Source organism: Lutjanus erythropterus, chromosome 15 (assembly GCF_056507025.1).
Source record: "Lutjanus erythropterus isolate fLutEry1 chromosome 15, fLutEry1.hap2, whole genome shotgun sequence".
Classification (NCBI taxonomy): Eukaryota; Metazoa; Chordata; class Actinopteri; order Lutjaniformes; family Lutjanidae; genus Lutjanus; species Lutjanus erythropterus.
Genome location: NC_139331.1, coordinates 30471148 through 30497041, shown reverse-complemented (window position 1 = coordinate 30497041; position 25894 = coordinate 30471148). Strand labels below are relative to the sequence as shown.

General features: G+C 39.2%; 1 protein-coding gene across 2 annotated transcripts in view; it reads left to right on the top strand.

Annotated features, from left to right (window-relative positions):
• fam184ab (family with sequence similarity 184 member Ab) overlaps nt 1-25894 on the top strand; it is a 210165-nt gene that overhangs the window by 100538 nt on the left and 83733 nt on the right. For both annotated transcript variants that reach the window (XM_084737868.1, XM_084737867.1), the window contains exons 9-12: nt 2623-2808; nt 19338-19460; nt 21041-21202; nt 22530-22651. In XM_084737868.1, coding sequence (XP_084593994.1) covers nt 2623-2808; nt 19338-19460; nt 21041-21202; nt 22530-22651 — 593 coding nt within the window. The remainder of the gene's footprint in view (nt 1-2622; nt 2809-19337; nt 19461-21040; nt 21203-22529; nt 22652-25894) is intronic.

Here is a 25894-nt window from a genome sequence, read left to right as displayed (position 1 = left end):
AACAAATGGAGGAGTGCTGAGGATGAATTAAGCTGATGCTGCTGTTTAGTCTGGTTCTACGGATATGAACACTTCTGTATCTCCTGTCAGACGGCAGCAGGGTGAACAGGCTGGGGTGGGTGTTGTCTATTAGTATCCTATGAGCTCTGCGTAGGCACCTCACCTCCTCGATGTAACCGAGACTTTGTAGATGGGTACCAATGATGCTGTGGATGGTTTTAATCAACTGCTGCGGAGTTTTTCTGTCCTGCCAAGTTTGTGATGTTTTAGTCAGGATGCTTTAACATTCTCATCTTCCTTTTCTGTTTGTTACTACTCAGTTAATAGGCATGGTTATACTGACACTAAACTTTCCTAGTTTCTAGAGGTCTCTCCAGAAGACAGCAGTGAGCTAATCTGCATAATGCTGTTTCATTCGTGAACAGTAACTTTACTCAGGACAACTGCACAGACTCAGATGAATGTATTCTAGTTGTCTTTATTGTCAGCAGAACACCATAAGGGTATTGTAAAACAGAGAAGTTGGGGAAAAGAGATACCCACAACTGATTCTCTCGACTCATTAGTAGTCATATAATCTTTAACAGGAAATGTTCTCAAAGAGAGTCTCTTGGCTTACTTCAGGGTTTTTTTTACTGTGCCTAATGCCAGCTCAAGTAATGGATATTACTGCTCCCATGTGCCCTTTTTTGGCAAAGTTTGGCTAATTAAAATTTTGTTAAACCCATACAATGGAGAAACAGCTGCTCCCCCGATCAAACCCAAAGTAAATGGGCTACAGATTAGTGTTGTTGTTTTTTTTAAGCTAATACAAGGAACTTTAATATTGTGTTTACTTTGGAGGCCCCTGTGGACAAAAGCGGTAGTGTATCCTCTGCCCTAACTACAAAATATGACATCAGAAATCAAACTATTTTACGAAAAATCTCCTCCTTCTTCTTTCTAACTGACTAACTTACTACTTGCTGTAACTTTACCTGGAAAAATGCAAACACAGGATCGTTTCATCGATCGTTTCAAGGAGCATCCAATCAGATGGCAGGCATTAAGACTAACTATACAGAATGGATGGTATTAAACTGAGACTGTTTCGTAACCAATTAAAAACTCTGTTCATTTCAGGGAAATCACTGTTCTCTGTGACCTTAGCATTGATTCATACTGTACCAGAGTACCAATGACAAACCCAGTGCACTGGTGCTTAACACAGAAAGCATTTGTTCTTGCCTGTCTGTCTGCCTGTCTGTCTGTTACACAATATATCAAGTTTAGTAACAACTTACATCAGCAGGACTTCATTCCTTCTCCTCTGTGCCCTCTGATCCACATCTTTTGGCTGTTATCCATTCCTACAGTTTACCACTTTCCACTATTATCTCTGCAGGTTAGAGTCTATGAAGCAGCTCTACTCTGATTTAACTGCCACCCCTCTTACTGATGCACACACCAATCGCTTGCAAAAACTTGCAAAAATTATCCAGCTGTAACAAGGTTCAGTAGGTCTGTCAAGCTTTGATATTTCTGTATGCATCAAGTTGGGTATTTGGTATGAGGAGCTGCAAACATTAGCATGCAGGGCTACACAGTTTTCCCGGTTCTTGGGTTCTTAGTCAGATCCAATCATGATAGAAGCACAGCATAGAAGCATAGGAATATAAAAAGGTTCTCGGTGGAACCCTCTGGGTAGGTTCCAGATGAAACCCTTGGGATATAAATAGGTTCTTGTAGACCCCCTGAGTGAGTTCCCGATGAAACCTTTGGAATATAAAAGGGTTCCCCATAGAACCTCCCTGGATGGGTTCTTGATGAAACCCTTGGGATGTAAAAGGGTTCTCGGTAGAACGACCTGGATGGGGTTCCAGATGAAAAACTGCCTACAAAAACATTCTCAGTCAAACCCCCTGCTTGGATTCTTGATGAAACCCTCAAAATATTAATGGGTTCTTGGTAGAACATCTGAATATAAAAGGGTTCTCTCTCCCCCTGGATGAGTTCTAGGTGAAGCCCTTGGAATATGAAAAGGTTCTCAGTAGAACTCCTTGGGTGGATTCTTGTTAGCACTCTTAAATGGTGTAAATAGTCTGAATACAACCCCCAGAGGGGGATCTCAGTGGAACCTTTCATTGTGGGTTCTGGGTTAAACATTTCACAGATGGTTCTAGGTATAACCCTTTACATTGGTTTCTAGGTAGAACCCTCTGAAACTGAAAGTTTTTCAGGTGGAACCTTTATAAAAGGAACCAAAATGGGGTTATAAGAGTGCACGGATCCCCAATCAATAACCCCATTATCAATAATTCCACATGGATTCTGCCACAAAGCCCTCCGTTTTCGGCTTGTTGGGTTTTGGTGCGTTCAGAATAACAAACACGAATGTGAAGTGATGAGACAGACACAGATCCTCAAAGGAAATTTCAGACTTTCAGACAGACAGACTGCAGGATTGATTTCTTGGCTGTCACTTAGTAAACACTGGCAATATGGCTGAATGATACAGCATATGGTGTGAAAGTCAGCCCGAGCACTCTGCGTGTGTGTATCGTCTATCATAACACTCACCTTTGAGCATATTAGTAATGTGTGTCTGACTCTGAATGAATATTTATCTTCTGTCATCGTCAGACCTTGCGTGAGGAGAAGCTGGGCCACGAGAAGGACATGAACCAAATGCGAGCTCGATCCGAAGATGAGGCCAACCAGATGAAGGAGAGCCAGACTCGAGCTCTGGAGGAAGTCGCCAAGAAACACAGAGTGACCCTGGAGAACGCTCTCAACAACGCCGAGAAGGACAAGAACCGCCTGCTGGCTGTGAGTACACACACACTAACACACACTCTCATCTTTTCATGAACATCAAGGTTAGACCAATACACAGAGCTGACATTGGCCCTTTGTGGATAATCCTATAAAATAAAACTCCGTGTTCATCATCTCTAATGTGATGGAGGCTCCTCCTGACCACAGCTGCTGATTATAATTCCTACTTCTTTTCTGAAACATCTGACACACGCTATCATAAAGAAGTGCTGTTCTTGTATTTGTGAAAACAAAAGAATCGAAAGAATCGACTAACAGATAATGACAAAAGTTCGTCAGATGGTGAGTTTTCTGGGAAAAATGTGTAAAAATCCATGAGATTAATATTCAGATTGCTGCACGTTGTGTAATCAGCGCTTATTGCTCAAAGCCGGAGGAAAATGAACAGCTGTATGTGCTAATTGATCCTGCATTGTCGAGCTTGGGGCTCATCGTAAGCTGTAAAGATGGCATCCTTGGGAAGTATAACTGTCTTTATGGAGACCAGAGGCCTTATTGCGGAAAAAAAACAAAAAAATACTTCTTGTCCTATCTTGACTTTATTTTCAGATTGTTCCTGCAAAAGCAAGTCTTAAACTCATGGCAGCGTCTAATCTCAGACTTGTGGATCTTATCTTAGGTTGAGAAATCTATCTAGAACTTGATTCTTCAGTCGGCCCTCATCCTGCCGTGCCTTAGAGTGCACACAAAACTGTCTGCATTCTTGACAACAGCTGTCTCACCCCACTTGCTACCTGGCGACGGGTGTTGAATTTGAGCTTTGATGAGTCAGAGGCATTAGTTGTGTCAGTGGAGGAGAGGAAACCCCACCTTTATGGGAAGACTTCTTCCCAATTATCAGTCCAGGATAAAGATTTCAGCCAAATCTTTTCAGTTAATTGGTAATCGATATGCATTAATACATGATCCATCGTCATATGGTTTGTGTAGCCTTTCATTGTGGAAGTATTTCAAAGTTTATGATGTTCCCCATCTTCATTGTCATCGCCATATAGACCCGATAACAGTGGTGCTGCCATTTTTGGCAGCCATCCTAACTTAGCAGTCCTACCTTAGGAATTTTCTCAGTTAGGGTGCTTAGGGTTCTTTCATAGCAAACAATATTAGTTAATACTGTGCAACTATACAGGATGCTTTTACTATAATATTTGTTTTGTGCTGCTGTACGTGTATCTGATTGTTGAAGCCACCAGTTACTTTAAAGCTTAAAAAATGCATCAAATCACATAATCAACTTATAAATCATGATGTATACATGTAACTAATAAACGCCTCCACCTCCAGAATCACCCACTACAAATCTACAGGCTGATATTGACTAATATAAAAAATAAACAGTGTGATATTCAGGAATGACTCAGTCAAAATACAAGCTGTCAGCTCTCTCAGTCTCTCTGCCTTCTGGATTTATTACCTGCCAAAAGAGCTGTCACACTATATCAGTCTGTTGATAAAATACAGTATTTATTAATGAATGAGGGGTGATGAATGACAGACATCCTGAGGTGTGTCCATATGTTTTTAGACTAACGCTGGCTGCAGTTATATTGCGTCTGTATGGAGGTATATTGACTCTTACACTTGCAAGAGACACAGGTTAAAAATGGAAGATTCCTCCTGTACAGATGTATACTCAGTACAACCACAGTGCTCTCCTGTTTGCTGTTGCTGCCCGTGAAGCTGTTTGGAGAGGAGGCAGCAGTACTCATACACTCACCCACTGACACTCTGTAAGCTGGTTGAGGGATTTCAATGGGCAAGTGGTCACAAGTCTGCCTCTCCAACCTCTAAACTGACTCCACATTGTTCGCTGTCTGTACCATCTGTTGCAAAAGCTGGAAAGAAGCTATGAGCTCTTTTTGCCTTGGGAATTGTAAATTTGTAGTGTCTCACCAAGGTTTAAATATGGTTCCAGGAGCTTTTCTGTCTTGATATGAATACAGCTGTTGAATAATGTACTGAATAATCAATTAATTATTTGGCATTGAAATGCACCCTGAAACACCTGAGATTTCTTTTTTTTCCTGTCTGTAAAAATCAGCCTTCCTGCCAGTGTTCTCAGTTGGTAGCCTTGACTGTAAAGGTTGATATACAAAGAAATTAATAACTGAAATTCACTGTTTTGATTCAGTTTATTCTCTCATGAAGAATAAACTAGATTTTTATAATGAATATGAGCCTAATCTCACATTATATCAGCTAAAGGTGTGATAACAGTATGTAGAAAACTGAATAAATGCATAAATAAAAAGACTTTTCACTGCTGTCATTAGGGGCAATGCTCATACCACTTATTTACTATAGACAACACCAGGGTCTCTCTTTTTTTTGCAATATTTTTATTTACTTGTGATACAGAATTTGTTGTTTGCTGTTTGCAAACCCTTTGTTCAAAGTTATCCCCTCCTGCCAGACTTAAAGATCAAGAGAAGGAAGGACTCTGCAGATACACATACAAACATTTTATTTTATGTGAATCTATGCATAGCTTTTTTTGCTGCATAGTATTTGTAATTTTATTCCAGTTGTCCTGCCCCATCCCCACCCCGCTATTTGGCTTTATAGATCATTTCCAACATTTTGTTTCAAATATTCCATGAAGCTTACCCAGATACTTTCAAAAACTCACAGCTCTCCTTCATTAATGTATAGCCCCTTTTACACAGGTCAGAAAGTCCATTAACATCCACTAACATCTGGCTTTTGTCTTCAGTGGACAAAGGTACAATTAGCATTCACTTCTGGGTCAAATGACTCTGCAGTAGTCACGGGTGTTTATCTGCATTACTGAGAGCTGAACACAGACTTTTAAAAACGTCTTTCTCCCTGCTCTCCTGCACAAACATGAGCTGAGTCTTGGCACACATCAGAAAAAATCAGAAAGGCAAACTCATCTGCTGGCAACAGGAATCACCTATTTTTAGTCAGTTTTGCTGAGTTTAAAAAAACGGCGTATGCAAAATTCATATAAGTTCGTTTTGTCCATACCATCACATACTGATAGAGCCTTTATTGATTATTTTGTTAAGATTTTTCCATCCTATAGCTATTAGATTTTAATAGAAACACAGCTTTTAATGCACTGTCATTCTCCGTCTAATGAAATAACTTGGGCAAATACGCAGGATGCACAACTATGACAAACAAGGGATTTTCAGTTATATTCTGGATATGCCAAAAACCTCCTTCCAGTGTGTTTGTTTTGCTTCAAACATGAAGTTGAGAGGAGTCAAGCAAGGCTTCTTTAAAAGAGGCTGAACTGTGTGTGGAGTGGGAACTCTACAAGTTTATTTCCACTAAACCAGGAGAGGAGACAGGTTCGGGACAGAGGAGCAGAGTTATGGTGTCACCACCCTGAGACTGATGGTTCTCTACTTTGTTAAGTGCAGAAACCGTTCACATTTTTCAGGGAGTGCTTGGATTTAATGACCACTCTGACAGGATCTATTACACTTAAAAGGACCTCAGGGTTATGGCAACTTTTATAGAGGACATCATATGGAACCAAGATATTTTGTGGTTTATTTGCCTTCCAGCTTTATCAGGCTATCTTGCTGTTTCATGTTCAGCATCTTAGTGTGCTCATTAAATCCATTGCAGTGCTTTAAGGTAATCTTCTTTTTACCTTTGCTTCTAAAAGCAGCAATAATATCTAAAACCCACAAGCTGTTGCTGTTAATCAGCTCTTCACTGCAGGACAGAAATGAGTCAGTGAAGTCAATGCTGGTGGCAGTTGCACCCTTGAAGACTTAAGCAGCGCAGTAGGTGACCAAGAAACACGATCAGAATGGTGTTTAAAGGGATAGTTCAGATTATTTGAAGTGGGATTTCTATGAGGTGCTTATCCATGTTCAGTGTATTACCTGCAGTTTGTGGAAAGCGGGGAAAAGTACCAGCATGGGGGCTGTGCAGGACAGGATCAGCAGTAGCTTTTATATAAGCCAAATATCACTTTGTCTTGCTCAACCGCACTCCAGCAAAAACTATAATTTTACCTTGCAGAACACAGGAGTTGCCTTGATGACATGTTCAACATTAAATAAGTTTAAATTAATATTTAAAATCAAATACCGAATGGATTTATGTGAGAGGGGAAGCAGCACAGTGAGTTTGTTGATTCGATTGAGTTGTATATGGTGAAATTTTGGGCAAAAAGCTGAAATAATGGGGATTTTGACAAATTGTATCAGTGACATTTGAAAAAAGGGGGCAGACTTTGTACTCTCTCCTTCCTACTCCTTTTCAGAGATGAATTATTCATCTCAGAAAATTGCTGTTCAGTTCATTTGTTTGTCTTATTTATTTTTCCCTTACTTGCATTTTCTTTTTTTTTCGTTACCAAAATAAAATCTAATCATATTTTCTAATTAAACCTCTCTTGACAGAAAATACTTTCTGATTCTTTGTGGCCTTAGGATAATAAAAACATTCTAACATTGCTTGCACGTTATTCTTTGGATATATTTTATATCAGAAGAATAAATAACTAATTTCCAACAATATGACTCAGTGAACACGCTGCTCCTTTAACATATCAATCTCTCTGTGCAGGGTGAAAAATAGCACAGATTGATATTGAAGTCTAAAATTAATACATCACACACAGGGATAACAAGCAGCTCAGATAGCTGCAAAAAAATCTGCATTTTTTTTAGGTTTTCTATAGACTACAAGACATCAAAAGAGGTTATAACAGTGACTAAGAAGCTGGCAAGCTCAAAGGAGGAAATGCAGCCTACAGTTGACGTGGGAGCACATTTATATTTATCGGCTCTAAACGTCATTCGTGACATCTCCGTGCTCTCATAACCTGGGCCGGGTGAAATGTGAGCAACCTGGAGGAGTGACTGAATGTTACAAAAGAGATCCGAAAAAGGCAAATGAAAATAAATTCTCAATGAGAACAAAGTTCAGAGATGTGACAGCTGATGGGAGCCACATGTGGACAGTGAACGCAGCAGCCTGCCTGATGAGTCACACAGGTGATAAGAGCGTGTTGACGTTCTAAAGTGCTATTTCTGGGTGCTGCTGAAGCTGCTACTCCTCCTGTTCACACACTAAAGTGCACCCGGATGCTTTAGTGTGCCATTGTGCAGGAGACAATAAAAATACTAATTAGATTAACACGCTGCCTACACATGTGAGGATGTGTGGAAATGTAATATGTTTCAGATGAGAAATTGTATTCAGAGTTGTGCAGAAACTTCACATATTTCAGAATATTTATTGCTAAATAAGTTTCCGCATAAAAGGAACTTGCTGTGGTGTGTTGGTGCATAACAGTGGCGGGAAGTACAGATACTTAGTTACTGTACTTGAGCAGATTTGAGAATATTTTTTTTCTCTGAACTTTTAACTTGTGCGCCCTACATTTTAACACAAATGCCTGTACAAATGCCTGTACTTTCTACTCCTTACCTAAAAATAGGCTTATGCCTTTTATTTTAATGCATTATGGGAATCATCAATTATTTTTATTTGCATCATCTTGCACTGCCTTCTCAACAGACCAATTTCAGCTTAAATCAATGGCACAATAACACATGATGATTCCTAGGGTGCATGAAAAAAATTGAAGCCTGAGCAAGCGCTTTGTCCGTTAGCTCAATGCTAACACATGATGGGAATTATCATTAATGCGCTAATGGAAATTAGCATATCTTTTACAATAATATTATCATAACAAACCGATCCATTTTACTTCACATAACATAAAACAACACATGTGCTACAGGCATATGTTTGAACACCCCACACTGACAAACTATGGCAACCTCAAAGGGTCAAAACTCAAACTTTTCATAAGGTGTAAAAAAAACAGCCTCCATTATTTTATTTTTTTTCCTTGCTGACCTCCAATTTATTTATTTTATAGCACAGGTGTGAAGAGCAGGAACAGCTAAATATAGCAGTTTTCTTTAAAAAGTATTTTATTTACGAATTTTATATGTAATATAACGATGATGCTGCTGAAAGAAAACTCAGAAAGACATGTGACGTGTGATGCACATTGCTTTTGGGAATATCAGTCATGATTACAGTCTATAGAAGTAAATGATTTAACTTTTTCACATGGCCTAGTGTTAAAAAAAAAAAATCACGCTATATCCTAATATTGCAATAGATATCGACTCAGCATCTGTAAGTATCATAGTCATAACAGCATAGAACTGAGAAATAATCCTGGCTGTAATGATTCCTTGGTGTATCCATCAGTGAATATCAAGCACAGGCCACACAGACATAACAAGACAAAACAGACTGAGATGGAAACTCAGCCGCTGAGAAAAGACATCTGGTGGATCTGTCATCTGCCTGTGAAGCTTTTTAGGACTGCAGAACTGATTTTCTGACTCAGAAGGGCATGCCTTGATTCAAATAACTTTTTTAGAAGCAACTTCTGCTCCGGCTGAAAAAGCAGATTTTGGTAGTCCTTTAGAGATGAGGGAGTTTCTAACAAAAGAACAAAAAAAAGCTTAATTAGACCTGATGTGTGTTGATGATAATGTTTCAAGTTCTGTTGCTGACACTGAATACTGATGAGCACACTGGAGCGAAGTTAAGGTTCAATATTTGCAGTGATGTTTATTTGATGATAGAATGGTTTGAGTTTGCCGGGATAATTTTTACTTTTATACTGTGAGTACATTTCTTTTTTCTCTCTCTTTTACACAAGTATCTGTACTTTTACTGGAGTAAAGAGTGTGTGTACTTTTGCCACCTCTGGTGCGTAACAATAAACATAATAAAGGTTATGCAGGTATGTAAGTTTGTGAAAGAGTTTGTGTGTGTGTGATTAGAGGGGTTGGCCACACCCAGAGGACGATTTGTCACCATCGTCTTTTCTTTGTCTCATGAGATTCTTGTTTTTAGCTTACTGACATCTCGTCTGTTTCTCCTAAACACCCCCTTTGGAGGAAAAAAAGAAGCAAAACTGAATAGGTTTCTCCTTGACACCCATATGGAGCAACAAGACTTTAATTTGGCCACTGACACCAATTTAAAACCTCATTTTTTTTTATCTCAAGAGCTTAAGACTAGTGCAGTGAGAGAAAAAGGAGAACATTTTAAGATCTTCAATTGAGCTAAAATTAGTCTGAGGCTGAGATAAGACAAGGGCTATTTCTCAGGAGCCAAATTTAAGAAGTATAAGAAAATGGTCAAAGTCTCATATTGGTCCTAAATTGGGCTAATTTATGTGCAGAAAACACGGGCTGGACAAAGTTGAGACCTTATTTTGCACTTTTCCTTTCCTCTGGGCAATCTCACCTGCACGCCTCAAGGACCATGTTAAATGATATATTTCTTTTTAGGATGATTAATTATATAAAGCGCTACGATCTTAAATAAATCAGAACATGAAGTTTTGGAGAATGTGTAGATTTTTTGACATTTAAATGGGTGCAAGACCCTTCAATTTAAACTCATCGTCCTGCTTTACACCGGTGACATTTACTGCACATAAAACTGCAAGTGGAGACTATAAAAGGAGTAAAGTAATCAAAATTAGGACAAAATGATGTGATGGTGAAGGAGATGGATGTGAGTGTTGGCTCAGGGATGTGACTGTGGCAGCCAGCGAGTGTGTGTGTGTGTGTGTGTGTGTGTGTGTGTGTGTGTGTGTGTGTGTGTGTGTGTGTGTGTGTGTGTGTGTGTGTGTGTGTGTGTGTGTGTGTGTGTGTCTAAAACTTCCAGCATCAATATTTCACTGCTACTTACTTAGCACAGAGTGTGGCGACCCTAACAGGGCTTAAGCTCATACATACAGTATACAGCCACTTCTTAGATGGCGCTTTTATGCTGCTTGTCTGCTGCATATTCTATGCTATATATTTATACTCCATTACCTTTTTTAGCTCTTGGGAAGAACATGAGAGTTTCTGTTTTTTGAACCGCAGCGGTTTATCCTTCCTCCTCAGCTGGAGAGAGTTCAGCAGCAGAAGCGGTTTATGAGCAAATGTGAATTTCTCTTGAAGGTACTTCAAAGAAAACAGCTGATTCATTTTTATTAGTATTCCTGTGATCTTGAACATTTCAACCTCGTTTTTTTTTTTTTACACGAACCAGGCAACCTAGATATCCAAATTTCATAAGCAGAGCAGTCCTGAAAATATACAAGGCCACCTCTGGAGTGAAATACCAGAAAGTAGTCATTCGCAACTGTTGCAACTCTGTGGGTTTTACACAGACAGATAGATAGATAGATAGATAGATAGATAGATAGATAGATAGATAGATGGATAGATGGATAGATGGATAGATGGATGGATGGATGGATAGATAGATAGACATTTTTCATGAGTTTACTGTTGGTCATCCTTTCTGAATTGCCATGTGATGAATTTTGGGTTAATATTTTGTTTTGCCCAGGTCTGGTTTAGATTCCTATTCCATTTAATTAAATCCAACTTTCTTCTGTATTCACAATGATTGTATGAGTTCAGGAGGCAAGGGAAATGTTAAATGAGTAAATGAATCTTGTCCTGATGAGCTGATACATCAAAAAATTTCATCTCAGAGCGGTTCATTACTGACCCGATCTTCTAACACCTTCATCAGCAATATCGATGACGTGTGATAACAAACAATGCACTAAATACAAATATGTGCTTAGTTGGTTCTTAAAATGTAGTTTTGCAATTCTGGTAGATGTTACATTGGTAGTGTCAGGTCAGTAGAGAAAATTGAATTTACATTGAACAGGCATTGAATAATACAAAGATATGAGGTCTGGTAGTTGTAATACTGTGCTGCTGTGGCTCAGGAAGTAGAGCAGGTCATCCATTAATCACAGGGTTGGTTTGACCCCAGCCTCCTTCTGTCCAAAGTGTCCTAAACCCCAAGTCAGAGACTGGTAACTTTGTCCTGTCAGGGACCAAGCGGTGAGGCAATGAGGAGAACAGGAGTTCTTCATTTACCCGAAAAAGTGCAAAACAATATAAACCAAGAACTTAATAACTAGGCCTATTAAAGAAGTCACTGAAATAGGACTATACAAAAAATAACAGCAGCTTAACAAGGTGATAACTGAACAAACAGAGGGAGGACATAATCTTATAAACATAATACAAATCAGATAAAGTGTGTAATGTGGAGGTGAATTGTTTATATGTGGTTGACTGCAAATAAAATTAATTTGTGTAGACAACAAAGTAAAGAGGTGAGAGTGTGAATGGTTTTACCTTTCATGGCTGTTACACTGTGTCATCACAAGTCCTAATCAAGTGATAATCTACTCTTCGCTTCAAATATAATGCCATTTCAACAACAGAGCCTCAACCTACTGTTTTTTGTGCAACTTTAAATGTCAAATGAAGTTGGAAGTTACTGTCTCCATGTCTAATTTCTGACGTGCACATTTTGCATCCTACAGTTATTTCTTTCCTTTTCCAACTGCAGCTGAGTATTGTAATATTTTTTCATGGTTGTGTTCTGGATGACTTTACTGGATGTTGCCAGATCGGTTAAAAAAGTGGATCTTGGGAATTAAATGTCAACTTACTGAGAATAAATAGAATTAACGTGAGTTAATGAATTGAGTAGTGACACACTTTTTAAATAAAAGATGTCACAGGTCATTGGTATTACAGTCCAAGTCGAGTTGCAAGTCTTGATTTTGACAAGTTGAGTCTGAAGTCATCAAGTTGAGTCCAAGTCATGTGACTGGAGCCCACACCTCTGTCCCGAGGTGCTCCTGATGAACACCTTGCACAGCAGCGCAGCCATCGAGTGTGTGTAAGAGGTCAAATTATGAAGTGCTTTCTCCATTCAGGTAGAAAAGCACAATATAAATGCAGTCCATTTAACATTTTACCATTTAACTGCGGTATGTTTATTTATATAGCACCACAAAGTGCTGCACAATAAAAATAAATAAGGCGGCAGACATAAAATTTAGACTAAAGAGAAGTGAAAAACACCATGAAATATAACTACATCTTTAAATAAGTCTTTAAAAATAAAGACAAATTAAACTAATCTACAAAGGCAAACTGCTTTTAAAAGGTGCCCTCTGTGTCCACACATCTTCAATTAAGTCCAAAGGAATTAATTTTGCAAAGTTTAGGAGCCAACCAGCCTTGAACGAATAATCTCAGTTACATACAGTAGGGCTGTACTGAATATCTTTTTTTGATATTCAGATTTTCTATTGAGGCTGATAACTATGTTACATAAGTCACATGACATAACTCACAAAGATGGTGGCTACGTCTGTCACGTGATGGAAGTGACAGAGGTCACATACATAATGAAAGTCCATGGGTGAAAGTCCTGTGCTTGTTTGACTTAATTTCCACCTCACCTTCTACATACATGGACTTTCTCACTCCTTATGCCTCTCCGGTCATAGTACACCCACCAGAGGTTACAACCTAAGAGTACACAGAAATTTGGGTCAGAATAACTTGACAGTTGTTTTCTGGAGAGAAAGAATTAAAGAAAAATCCTTGAGCAAAATCCTCAATTTGAATAAAGTGATTAATTGGATTAAATGAACTGAATGAATGAATGAATGAATTTTTTTTGTTAAATCAACTTTCTTTAGTCAATATAACTCCTCAGTTTTGTCATCATAAATACATGTAGGATTCGTTCCATTAATACAGATGCATGCCTCCTTTTTGTGTGCAGCAAATGGGAGAGCAAACAGTTTTTCAGCCACAGTGAAAATGTTTTTGAAAGGCTAAAAACCAACAAATATGGACTGGAGCGGAATATTTCATAAGATAAAAACGTTCTGAATTTTGGAACTGATTTCAATAAATTTTTACATTTGGTTGCTCTGAAGTTATTGAAAGTCGGAAGCAATCCTGTGCAGCCTTTTTTGGAATCTCTGCAAATGGTACCAGGGTTAAAGGAGCAGTACGTAACAACTGCAGATCTAAAAATGAGTACTGCAGCCCAAATAGGGAGTTGGATTGTATATTAAATAGATTGACACCCTGTTTAATATACGATCTATGGTTGAAGCGAGTTGTTTCCTCCCGCCCCCTCCTCCTTAAACTAAAGGAAGCTCAGGCAGGCTGCAGGAGCGCAATATGAATGCAACATCATCATTAACATATTGCTCAGTTTAACTGTTTTAAACATCTAAACCTTCTAAAGGATTATTAATGACTTTTTATAACTCATAAACAGACACTTACTGATTGGTTGAACATTGAGTGTGTCATCAGAGTAGTGAGTATTTTAACTTAGCGTGTTTCCTTTTGTGTTTCATTTTATGACTTATTTCAGTAAATATATTACAGATTCCCTCCGACAATACAACCTGCACCAGTCTGACTGCAGCTACTCACAAATCCTACACTTGTTCTCTCTGCTCGGTGTTCAAATGGCACCGGATACCAAAAATTCCAGCATCATGACGTCCTCTGTTTCCAACACGAGACAGTGAAATCGCCCCCCAGGATTACAAACCGGGCCCTGGGACTTGTTTAATGAGCCTGAGGTCTAGCTGTTCCAAACCACAGCCTACCACTAATTTGACTGCAGCCGAGGCATAAAGCTCCACCAGCCTGAAATAGCCTGGTGATGATGCCTAATCTTCACAGAGTCCCTTTATTCCAGTCACACACGGCCATGTGAAAGCAAGTGATCAAGTATTCTCTTGCATCAAAGTTGCATAATGAGGATGTGTTTTAAATGATATTCCACAGTAGACCCGATCAGAGCTGACAGCTACATTCAGAGACGAGCGTTATGCATTTCTGTAGTTATTAGATATGCATTTCATATGCAGGCAGGCTTCCTCCTCTCTGGCCCGGTGTGATTTCCATGGTCTCCTATTCCCTCCCACTATGTTCTGATATGCACAATAAATTGCCTTTGTTCACTCCCCTCCGTGGTTCTGCCGCTAGTGTTGCTGCAGAAACGTCCAGAGTCGAAGAGTGACGGCGAGGAAGCGGCATTCATTCACCTCTCATTCGCTCCAGTTTTTACATATTCTCTGCAAAATCGGAGGGCAGACAGACGAGAGAGGCATGCCTCTTCATCCCGCCGTTCGTCATCACTTGATTCTTTTGTCTGCTCCGAGTTTTATCGTGTCTGGTTAATCATCTTTTCTTTCGTCACCTCTATTCTTTCATCACTTTAAATTATAATGAGAGTTGTCTGTGAGAAGGCTGGGTTTGGAATTTAAATGAATGGGTCTGCAGCACCTCGGTCTCGCCCCCTATATCGAGCGGTGAGGTATGACAGGAATCCTGATGGGTCATATTAGATTCCTCCTCAGCTGACTTTGCCTGTTTTCTGGATTATTTCTGTCATGTCCTTGACCATCATCCCCTTTATATTTTTAAAAGAGAGAACCGATGACTTGAAGCTGTTGTTCTCAGTATTCATGATCTAGCCAGCTACATTTAGTAATATTAATATCTGCCCAGTGAATATTAGTATTCTCACGCTGCACACATGCAGTTTACAGGGATAACGGTGGCAGACTTCCAGTTCACAACGTCGTATTCACGCGTTCACAAGTTCCACTTGAACGCAGCATAACATTGACATTTGGAGTAAAAAGAAAAGCAGCTTCTCATTTCTACCTCACGACCATGGATTCTGTCGGCTAAAATGATGACTCTCGCTGGCAGATTTCACAAGTGTGGCTGGCTATTGTAAGCTAACGCTAATGCTTAAACTCCTCAAGTCAACTGAGAAGTCTGTCTCCAGCTAATTTCTTAATATTCCCTTCTAGCTCTGGGTTAAATGTCTGTTGGTGTAGCAGCTAATGTGAACATTTTCGAATGTTCTGTAGCTACTCCTTTGATCTTTTAGCCCTGTTTCACACTGACAACCTTTAACCTTTGGTTTAGTCAATTTACAAGTGCTAACCCTACAAACTTGGGGCTAACCCTGCTCTGGAGTAAACCCCCAGGCTAAAATCAGGGTTAACCCACTTTGACATGTACAAGCTTTCTTAACCCGGGGCTAACAGCTCCCTTAGCCTGGGGCTAATTGCAGTGTAAATAGCCCTGCAGCTCAAATAATCCTGAAGGATAAGAGACAAGTGAGATACTGCTCTCAAAGTTGATGTCCATTTTTAATCTTCATCTTGAAATTAATCTATTTAGCATGTCTTCTGCATCTTAAAGGCTCTGACAGGAAACCGTCCTGACAGAAAGGCTATAGGAAGTCAGGTGTGGTAGTACAAACAGCAACAAAATCCATGTGGGGAGCAGGTCATGGTCGTATGGTCAAGTTTAGCATTTTTAGTCCTTTGTTGCATCTTGGTTGTGATTGCTTTCCCTTCATTTGTTGTGGCTTTCAATGACACATTGCTCTCTGGCGTTGTAGTCACCATAGACAAAGGATTGTTGGGATAGCACCTACGCTAGCAAAGAGTTAGCACAGCAGGTAAAACAATTTGTAGCGCATGTAGAAACAGTGTTTCATTTTAGTTATTCTGAGTGCTGATTTTTACCTCAAACCTGCATTTCACAAGCAGAGAATAGTTTCAAGGAAAGTCTTTCAGAGGACCTGTGGGAGAAGACGGCTTCAGGCAAACAGTAGAGTGGAGAGATCTTGATGTAACATGGGGTTTCACCGTGGCCTCGAGGTGGGCAGGTACTGGCCCAGTTCTTGTTTTCTATTCTTTTCAGGATTGCATGAGAGCGTTAAACTTTTTTTTCAAGTAACCACAGGGAGTCGGCTGGCAGGGAAAAAAACAGGAGCGGACTCGTGTGAGTGTTTGAGCAGGTTGACATCTGTAAACTGACATCTGTTAACTATGTTAACTCCGAGTCTCTGCCTCCACTGGGTTGTAGTTGATGGTTTTGCACCTTTCCAGCTCCCCATTATCATTTTCTGGTCAATCAATAGAATAGATAGAATCTATACTATATCTCTTTTTAGGTACAACTCCTAACACAAATAGCAATGAGTCTGTGGGGACATCCAATTCCTTAATTTTGTCCATTTTGTCAAACACCCTTGAATTATTGAGATATGTGTGTGGTTCCGAGTTTTTACACGGTTTCTCCAACATGATGCCACAGGTTCTTTCACATATGACGAGATAATAAGAGGAATATTGAATATTGATTCCCGTATGCAAGCTTGCACACAGGTCTTCCCATAAGTCATCTTAAATAATAATATTTAATTCCAGTTCCCATTTTTCTGATGTTCCAGGTATTTTGTGAGATATCAGTTAAAAGCCTTCTCATTATACCAGCATGTTTAACAGATGTACATCCGTGTCAGGGAGGAACAGCTCTCACAGTCATTATCCTGCCAACAGAGAAACTTTCTCCACCCTGTGACCCCCTAAGCGGCTGTGGAAATACAACATGTCATGAAGCATTACACATGAATAACTGTGATTTTTCATTCTTTCTTACATTCAGATGAATGTCTGTGAAGCTCCATTCATTTTTATGGAAGTGTTTCACAGTAGTCAATGCACTGAATGTTTTTTTTTATAGCGTTACAAACTCCATCCTCCTGTGTAATGAATAATGGTGGCAAATTCATTTGACATTACAGCAGTTTCCCTCAGCTCTAATTGTCCTTGGAAAGCTGAAATCATTGCACACTGTAACAGAAATCGTTCCCCATTCATCAGCAGGCATAATAAGCTTTATTATGGTAACAATGCTGGAGCTCTTTCTCTACTCTCTGTCAAGGACAATGAAAATGTTTGAAGTATTTTTAGAAATGTGTACAGATGAATGCGGTGAATGTGATGTCACACAAAGAGACGCGAGGCAGGCGAGTTCTGGATCTGCACCACAACCGAGGAAATGCTGCACGTGCGTGAGGGATATGAGATACGAGAGTGTGATACCTGTCCAATTTTAGTCTCTGTTTTGAAATAAGTCTTTTTCAGCATGTCCTCTGCATCATAAAGGCTCTGGCAGAGAGGCTTTCTGGCAGAAAGTCATGTGACGTAGTATAAAGAGTGATAAGGTCTGTGTAGGGAGAAGGTTCTGGTAGATGAATGGGTCAAACAGGACTTTCACTCAGGAGACTGTGGTCTTTGATGCATTCTTTGACTTAGTAATTATTTTAAAAGGACTGTTCACCTCAAGATCAAAAATACATATTTTCCACCTGGCTTATAGTGCTGTTTATCTATCTGCGCCAGACCCTGTTACTCAAGATAATCCACAGACCTCGCTATGAGCAGTTCAGGTAGGACGTACTTTCTTCCTACAGTAGAATCTGCTTTCCTTTCTACTAGAAAGAAAGAAATTCCTACATGAAACTGCATGAAATGCTGAGTGCCATTTAGTCCCATCATACTGGAGAGAAGGTGGACATCTCCACTGCCAGTATCTCCAAAATTCTGCAACTCACCCCAAATAAATGTAGATGGATAAATAGTACTACAGGCCAGAGGAAAAATTGTTGCAATTTTTGGGTGAACTGTCCCTTTATATTCCCTTAAAAACATATTTTCAGTTTTCTGTCGCACTTTGGTTACATTATGGCACCAAAAACACTGGGTTAGGTTTAGGAAAAAATCATAATTCGGGTTAAAAATGACCATACTGAATGTTTTCTGCCAGAAAGGCCACCTTCTTCCATGTGCGATTTTAGCTGCACACTTTTGCCGGACTGAAGTTTCTCAACAGTTGTCTGGACTGCTATGACTTCCTTGTCCACCTGAGAATGAATCATTTTGTCGATGCTCTTCATGCAGTGCCGTCCTCAGATTAAAATTTGTCCTGTACTTCACCAAATGACCAAATACCTGCAAAACTAATTCCCCACAGCCTCAGCTGCACTTTGTGTGCCATTACCAAATGTCAGAATGCTAATAGGTTAATCTAAGAGGATAAGAATAGAAAACATTGCTGCAAAATATCACCATATTAACACGGTCGTTGCGAGAATGTTTGCATTAACATTTGGCTCAAACATGTAAGTACAAAGGAGAACCAACAAGCCAACAAGAGGCCACTTTGCCTGGAAGTAAACCCAAAACCTAGAAAACTTTCCAGTTCTTAATACATCCACACTATTCACAGCCTCACAGAGCTGCTAGCATGGCTGTAGACTGTCAGTCCTGTTTAACTGTGGTTTGAAAGACTTTATATATTGACTTTGAGTTGAACAAAGTCAAGAAAAAACTGCATGACACCCCTTGCTTTGATTTGACTGGGCATTACATGAATTGAGTATGACTTTGACTTGTTTAAAATCATAATAAGGTTGAGGTTCTTTATAAAGTTAAAATGCAGTAAGTCAAAGGAAAGTGGCTCTTTTGTCTTAATGGTGCTTTATTAGAATTCTGAATAAATCCAGCTGCCTTTGATTTGTCTCTTTCAGATATCTTATTACCTGGATGACTGAGATTCTTCATAGCTGTAAAACACCATGAATACTAATCAAATGTTACGTGGCTTCTAATAAAACGTGCACAACGTTACTGATCAGGGACATGAATGATTTGACCTGCGTGTGAATCACTGATCTGGGCACGGGGAATTTTCACTGAAGTTCCTTTTTGACGCTCTTTGACTTTTATTGCTCGTTGGCGCTGACAGATTTGTGTTTCTGATGGGTTTCCACAGGAGCTGGAGCAGCAGTTTGAGAGGGAGCGGCTCTCGCTGGAGGAGCAGAAGACGCTTCTCAGGCAACAGCTGGACGAGCTGAGGGAGGAGCTGACCTCCAAACTCACCGCAGCCAATGAGGAGGTAGGACAACTTTAACTTAAAGGGCGGGTTTCACCAAACCTGATTAAATTGTGGTTTCAGTTTGAGTTATCCTGCACCAAAACTAGCTTAAAATGAAGAAAGATTAGTTTAGATTTTACTCTAAACAAAGTGTTGCACTAAAACTTAAAACTCCTCAAATACTTCAATTTAAAGTTGTTATGGAATTTGTAGACTTTCAATTTAAATTTTACTACTTAATCACCTCTCATCCATGTTTGCTTAAAGGTTGAGTCTTAAAGTTCATCCTCGACTGTCTGTTGATGAAGATCATGAGTTCCAGAGCAGCTACTAAATTGAGAGCTTGCTTTATAAACTGGTGATTTCTTTTGTGCTGTACGTAATGAATTTCTAACTCGCTACTCTCTCAACTTCTTGTTGGTAAAGTCACCTCCAAAAGTTAAAGAAACTGGAGTCGGACTCCTCACGTCTTTGATAATATGCGTGACTTGAATGTGAAATAGTGTTTACCGCTTGAAAGATGAAGTTAACCGTGTTTTCCAGTCATATTACCGGCCGAAAAATGAGATGAGAGTCACTCCCAAATGAATGTGCAGCTCCCATCTTACTTAATGGATAAATAAACTGCATAAAAACCAAATGTTGCATGAGAGTTATGGCTTTATAACATCCAAATTGTTGCAGAGGATCTAAGTGGTTTAAAGCTTTATAATTATATCATTGATAACAGTTATCCTTTTAAACCCTCGGCTGAAAGTCTCAATGGAGCAAGACTGAGGAATAATTTCACTTTCAAAACTTCAACAATTAGTGTCCTCAGTTCCTAACATATACTAAGTGTGGTTAAAAGAAAACGGCGATGTATCACAGTGGTAAACATGCTCCTGTCACAACTTCTTTGGAACATGTTGCAGGCATCAAATTCAAAATAACTCGTATAACTGCTCCAAACAGCGGAGACTTTTACCAACACCACGTGGAGTTCTGATGCCTCTGTTCTTGTTGTGTGTTACTCTTTGCAGACATTAGCCTTTCGATGTAGCTTTTCATTCATTAATGATGACTTATTTCCTGCATAGTTTCAAATTAAATTAGAGTGTATCAGCCTGAGACTTTAGTCAGAATATATTTAATTGTGGTCCATGTGTTAAAACACTGAAAGAAACTCTGTTTTTTTTCTAATAAGGGTTTATTTAATTCAGTCCCTGGTTCAGTCAAGTGTCATTAGTCTTGGTTACAAATATTGAGATTTTCCTGTGGATAAGCCCACTGCTACACTGTGTTTATTGCTGTTTATATGCTCCATGCACACATTTTCACAGTTATACTTTGCTTTTAACATTGAGGTAAATTAATATCTGATGCATTGCAAAACGATGTTGCCACGTCGGCAAAAAGTTTATGGGCCCGGCTCATTTAAAAATCAGAAACAGGAATGGTTATTGAATGCATTTTTGATGGAAATTCCACCTCGCTGAGCATAAAATGCTGATGTAGTTTCAAGGTTGCTGCCACGCTGAGATGCAGCCCGGAGTGCAACTGAGTCGAGGTTGTGAATGTGGTTCAGCCTCTCTGTGCAACTCTGCCTCTCCTGCCCGCAGGTGACTCGGCTGCAGCAGGAGGTGCAGCAGGGGGAGCAGGACATCGGGACGGCCGAGGGGCAGATCTCCACGCTGAAGGAGGCGCAGGACAAACTGCTGGAGGAGCTGGACGCTACCAGGGCCCGACTGAGAGAGACCAGCAACCTGCTGACTGCGCTGCAGGTCAGCATTGACAAACAAACACATTTGTTTATCCTGTTCTTGTGAGGAGCGTATTGACTGTTTACATGCACAAAATATTCCCAAACTTTTTGGGCTTATTCCAAAAAAGGCAATATTCATATTAAACTGTTTAAATGGCTAATGAAAATTAATAATCCTGTTTATATGCTGCCATGTATACTCTGATTATGGAAAAGTGGAACGGCTTCTTGAGCCATTTTGCTTCTTGGTGACTTTGACTAGTGGCAGACAAATCACAGCCTCCCTTTGTCATTTGTTCAACCGTTCTCTTGAAAAGGTCAGTGCCGGATATTAATGCATATCCAAAAAGCGCTGAACCTGTTGATATCCAAGTCTTTCATAATGTTTAAAAGTAGCTTTGTTTCTCCTTCTGATCAGAAATTTGAACTTTTCCGTTGTGCAGCCCTCTCCACCCCAGCTTTGCAAACTGATCTTAAACAGCCACACAGTATACATGTCCAAAGAATGCTCCTGAAACAGAAATAATACATAAATAAATAGTAAAATAGTGAGCAGCAGACAGACAGATTGTCTATTGACCTATTTTTGACATATTATAATTGAGTGAAAATAGCAATTATTGTTCTTATTAAAAAGTCCTAATTTTTTTTCTAGTAATTTCTGACTTATTTGATGTATAAAATGTCAGTAAATGACAGTCATGTTGAAATAAGCCTGACTATTTCAGTCAGCATTTTCCTACAAGCTGAAAATGGCAAGTTACCCTAAAGTATGAACGTTAACAGACTAGCACCTTTTGTTTTGCAGATTGTGATTGATCTAAAGAAATATAAATAAGCCCCTGTTCTAGAATGATGATGTATAGAGCCAGATCAGTCTCCAGCACCGACTGTAGAGACAGGTCTGGCTATTCAAGACTAGTAAATGGTGAAAAAAGCCCACCATTAACTTCCCACAGCCCCAGATGTTGTCTCTACATTGTTTGTTTAGTTTGACAGTAAAAAAAAAAAACTCTTCAGTAAATCTCTGAATCATTTCAGTCCTGTAAAGTGGACTTGGGTTTGACCAGAATGAGTATTTGAAGGGCTTTCATGTCACCGCTGTTTTTGTATTGGCACAGCCTGTAGCCAGCATTTTGTGATGACTGTTAGCAATGTCACTCCAAAAAGGCTTTAACCTTTTTTCACGCTACAATAAAAACCCAAAAGTTTTCAGAGTCGCCCGAAGAACTGGATTCTTGTCGGGGCAGAAAAAAAAAAAAAACACTAACAGCTATCAACAGTTATCTGTCTGTCTGTCCGTCTCTGTCCGTCTGAGTTTGGCTGACTGTCTGTCTGTTTCGCAGGGTGAGCTGGAAACCCAAAAGCGCCAACATGAAGCCAAACTCATCACCACCAAAGAAGAAGAAAAACATAAGATGGACAAGATGGCTCTGGAGCTGGAGCTCAAATGGACTGAAACACTCAGGTAAGTGTGTGTGCGTGTGTGTGTGTGAGTTGTGTGTCTTCTTCTGGGTGTGTGTGTGTGTGTGTGTGTGTGTGAGATTGTATTCGACAGAGTAACACCCTCTGTCTTTATCTTGTCTTTTAACAAAGAGAGAGTGTGAAATTAAGAATGGAGGGGAAATGGAAGTCTTTGTGTTTCCCTATTTTTGTTTCCCACAGTTACTAGAATACACACACACACACACACACACACACACACACAGGTCATCCGGCTCACAATATTGACCGTGACCGAGCATTATCCTTGGAGGGCTCTGCAACTTCTCAGCTCAATCCAGTGTTAAAGCCCCCAGCTCAAAGTCTCTGTTAACGTCCACAGACCTTTGAAGTGTTATTATTCAAAAACCTCAGAGAATGAAATTGACTGTTTTGAGGTGTGAACTGATAGACTTTTCACACAGTCGAGTCGACCGCCGCTAAATGAATCTATTAGAGTTTTATCTCAGCATTAAAAAGTTACTTAATGGTCAAAACCTCAGAAAGCTTTTACACTTAAAAATAGATTTGGTCTTTTTTATTTTGAAGTGTCTCTCGATGGTGCTGAATGTCTGGATGCTCTGATTTATTGTTTCACATGACTAATTCCTTTATTAAGTTGTTTGATTGACTTTTTAATTGTGGCAAACTTAACCTACTGTTCATTTTGTGATAAAAATGCCAAATTGGCACATATATAGCTCAATTCATATATTTAATATAATTACTAACATAATTTACTTACATTCTTCTATACTTTTCTAATTTAAAAAAATCGATGTTGACTTCAGTATCTACTATCCGGCAAAATAATACTGTGAGAACTGTTTTTACACTTTAACAGCAATGTATAATTAAATTATACTGAAATTAAGGTTTAAAAAAAACTTTTGAGTGAATTAAAAATATTGAGTGAGTATTTTATTTGGTTTCCATGGTTACTAGGATCTGAAATATGTCTGTAATGCACGTGGGTGTAATGGAATAGCAAAGTTTAACCAATCAACAGAGGCCGTTTTGAAAAATGGCTGCAGGCGTTGTGATAACTCAGTATCCGGTTTTGTTCCCAATATGTCTATCAGCTTTTTGATTTGGTGCTTCTGGTGCTGATGTTATAACATGTTGAGCTATACTGCCCCTCTGTCAGTCTACTTTAGCTGAACTCTAGTGCTCAGCTGCATAAACCACCTTAAGTTTCAAATGTAAAGGGACAGTTCACCCCAAAATCCCCAAAAAACATGTTTTCCCCTGGCCTGTACTCCTATTTATCCATTTATACTCTTTAAGTGTGAGTTGCAGTTGTTGGAGAAATCAGCTGTGGGGATTATAATGGAACTAAATGGCACTCGGCTTGTGTTGCTCCAAGCACCAAGAAAACACATTTAAAACAATTCAAAACAAATGTGTCTTTCCAGAAATCATGACATGGTTACTCAAGATAATCCACAGACCTTGTAGTGAGCAGTTTCATGTAGGAACTACTTTTTTTTTTTTTTTTAACCCAAGTAGAAACTACCAGAACTATTTTCTTTTCTGCTAGAAACTAGATACTGAACAGTACTAACTATTTATTTTGTTAGAAAATTTTCTTCAAGTGGTTGGTATATGTACATGTCAAATTAGTGAATTATATTATATATATTAAATAAAATATAATAATACTCTATAACATAATTATTTATTTTAATATAACAATGTCATATCAGTGCAAAATTGTTGCACAAATTACATAGAAAGAGTCTATTTTTATTCCAGCAGCCACCATACTGCTATTCTGTCAATTCGGTCTCAAAAATCCCATGTCAGACAGGCTCTCCTTTAAGGGACTGTTATGGTTCCCTAAGAATTTTCTCAGGAAAATGGTTACTAAGGACCATTTAATAACGCGTAAGGGAAAACTTAAGTAGTTAAGGGCAAACAAGATTAAAGGGTTTTCCCTTATAACATCCTAAAGAAATCCTCATAGTGACTTTATGCAACTCATTAAAATTTAAGGGCAGCCTAAGCTAACCTAAGTGGTTTTATGCCACCGGGCACAGAGCACTGTGTAATCCTAATGATGGCATTAACTTGTAGCTTTAAATCACATGTGAATGAGTTGACGTAATCATATGACAGCTTTTAATTCAGTTAGTTGGGGAACATGGGGCCTGTACAGTACATGACTGCAGCTTCACCCTGTTATGGTGTGATGGGGTTCTTTGGCAGTTAAAAAACTGTACCGGTGTTGGTTCATCCAAATTAAAAAAAAAGATGACAAAACATGGGTTTCTCTCTTTTTTTTTCAGAAACAGTGTCCCAGTTCGTCCTGGATAATCCACAGAACACACTGTAAACTGTTTTCATAAGGACTATTTTTTCGGTTGAAAGTAGTTCCAAATGAAAGCTGTTCGCAGTGAGGCCTGCGGATTATCCAGAGTAATTGGGACACCGTTCCTCCAAAGCGAATTTGCTGTTTTTAAAGCCATTTTTTAAACACTCCTGTCATGTCCATTTCATGGGGTGAAGGTAGAAGTCAGACAAATATCTTTTACCATAGACGGCTCATGACACAACGGTCCCCTGGGCGCACACTCGTAAAAGGTCACCCCTTGAACGCAGCAGTGGTTGTTTGCAGCAGTTTTGCATCTAAGTTTTTCAGGTTAAATACAGCTGCAAAGTGTTTCTGGCCTACTGTGGTCTTCTTATGAACTGTAACATGCAGGTTAAAAACACCAAAGAAAAAATCTGAACTTAAAATAGTCAAGATACTTCATATTAAAAGTCTTCAGATGGGATCAGGAGAAAAAAAAAGAGAAGAAAAACGTCCTTACTTTACAGTGAGCACTTTGGCTTTAGGGGCCTCCAAACCCCATGGGACCCTGGTTCTGTGTCTGGTCAGCTCCAGTAATTCATGTTCTCAAACCCTGGATAAATATTACCAAACTAATTAGGGCTGGATACCACTTGAGTTGAGTGAGAAAGTACTGTATGTTTTTATATATATATATAAATTGAGTGCACTGACCCTTAAATAGTTTAATCCCCCAACTGTCAGAACAGACAGTCTTAGTCACATGAAACCCACTTTTACTGTTGTTTATTCCATACTTATGTTCTTTCTAATGTACAGTGTGTCTGATTGAGGGGTTTTGACTGATTTCTCACAGTTACACACACATTCACATACCAATGATGCTAATTGGAGTTCAGTATCTCGCCCAAGGACACTTGGACATGCAGACTGGAG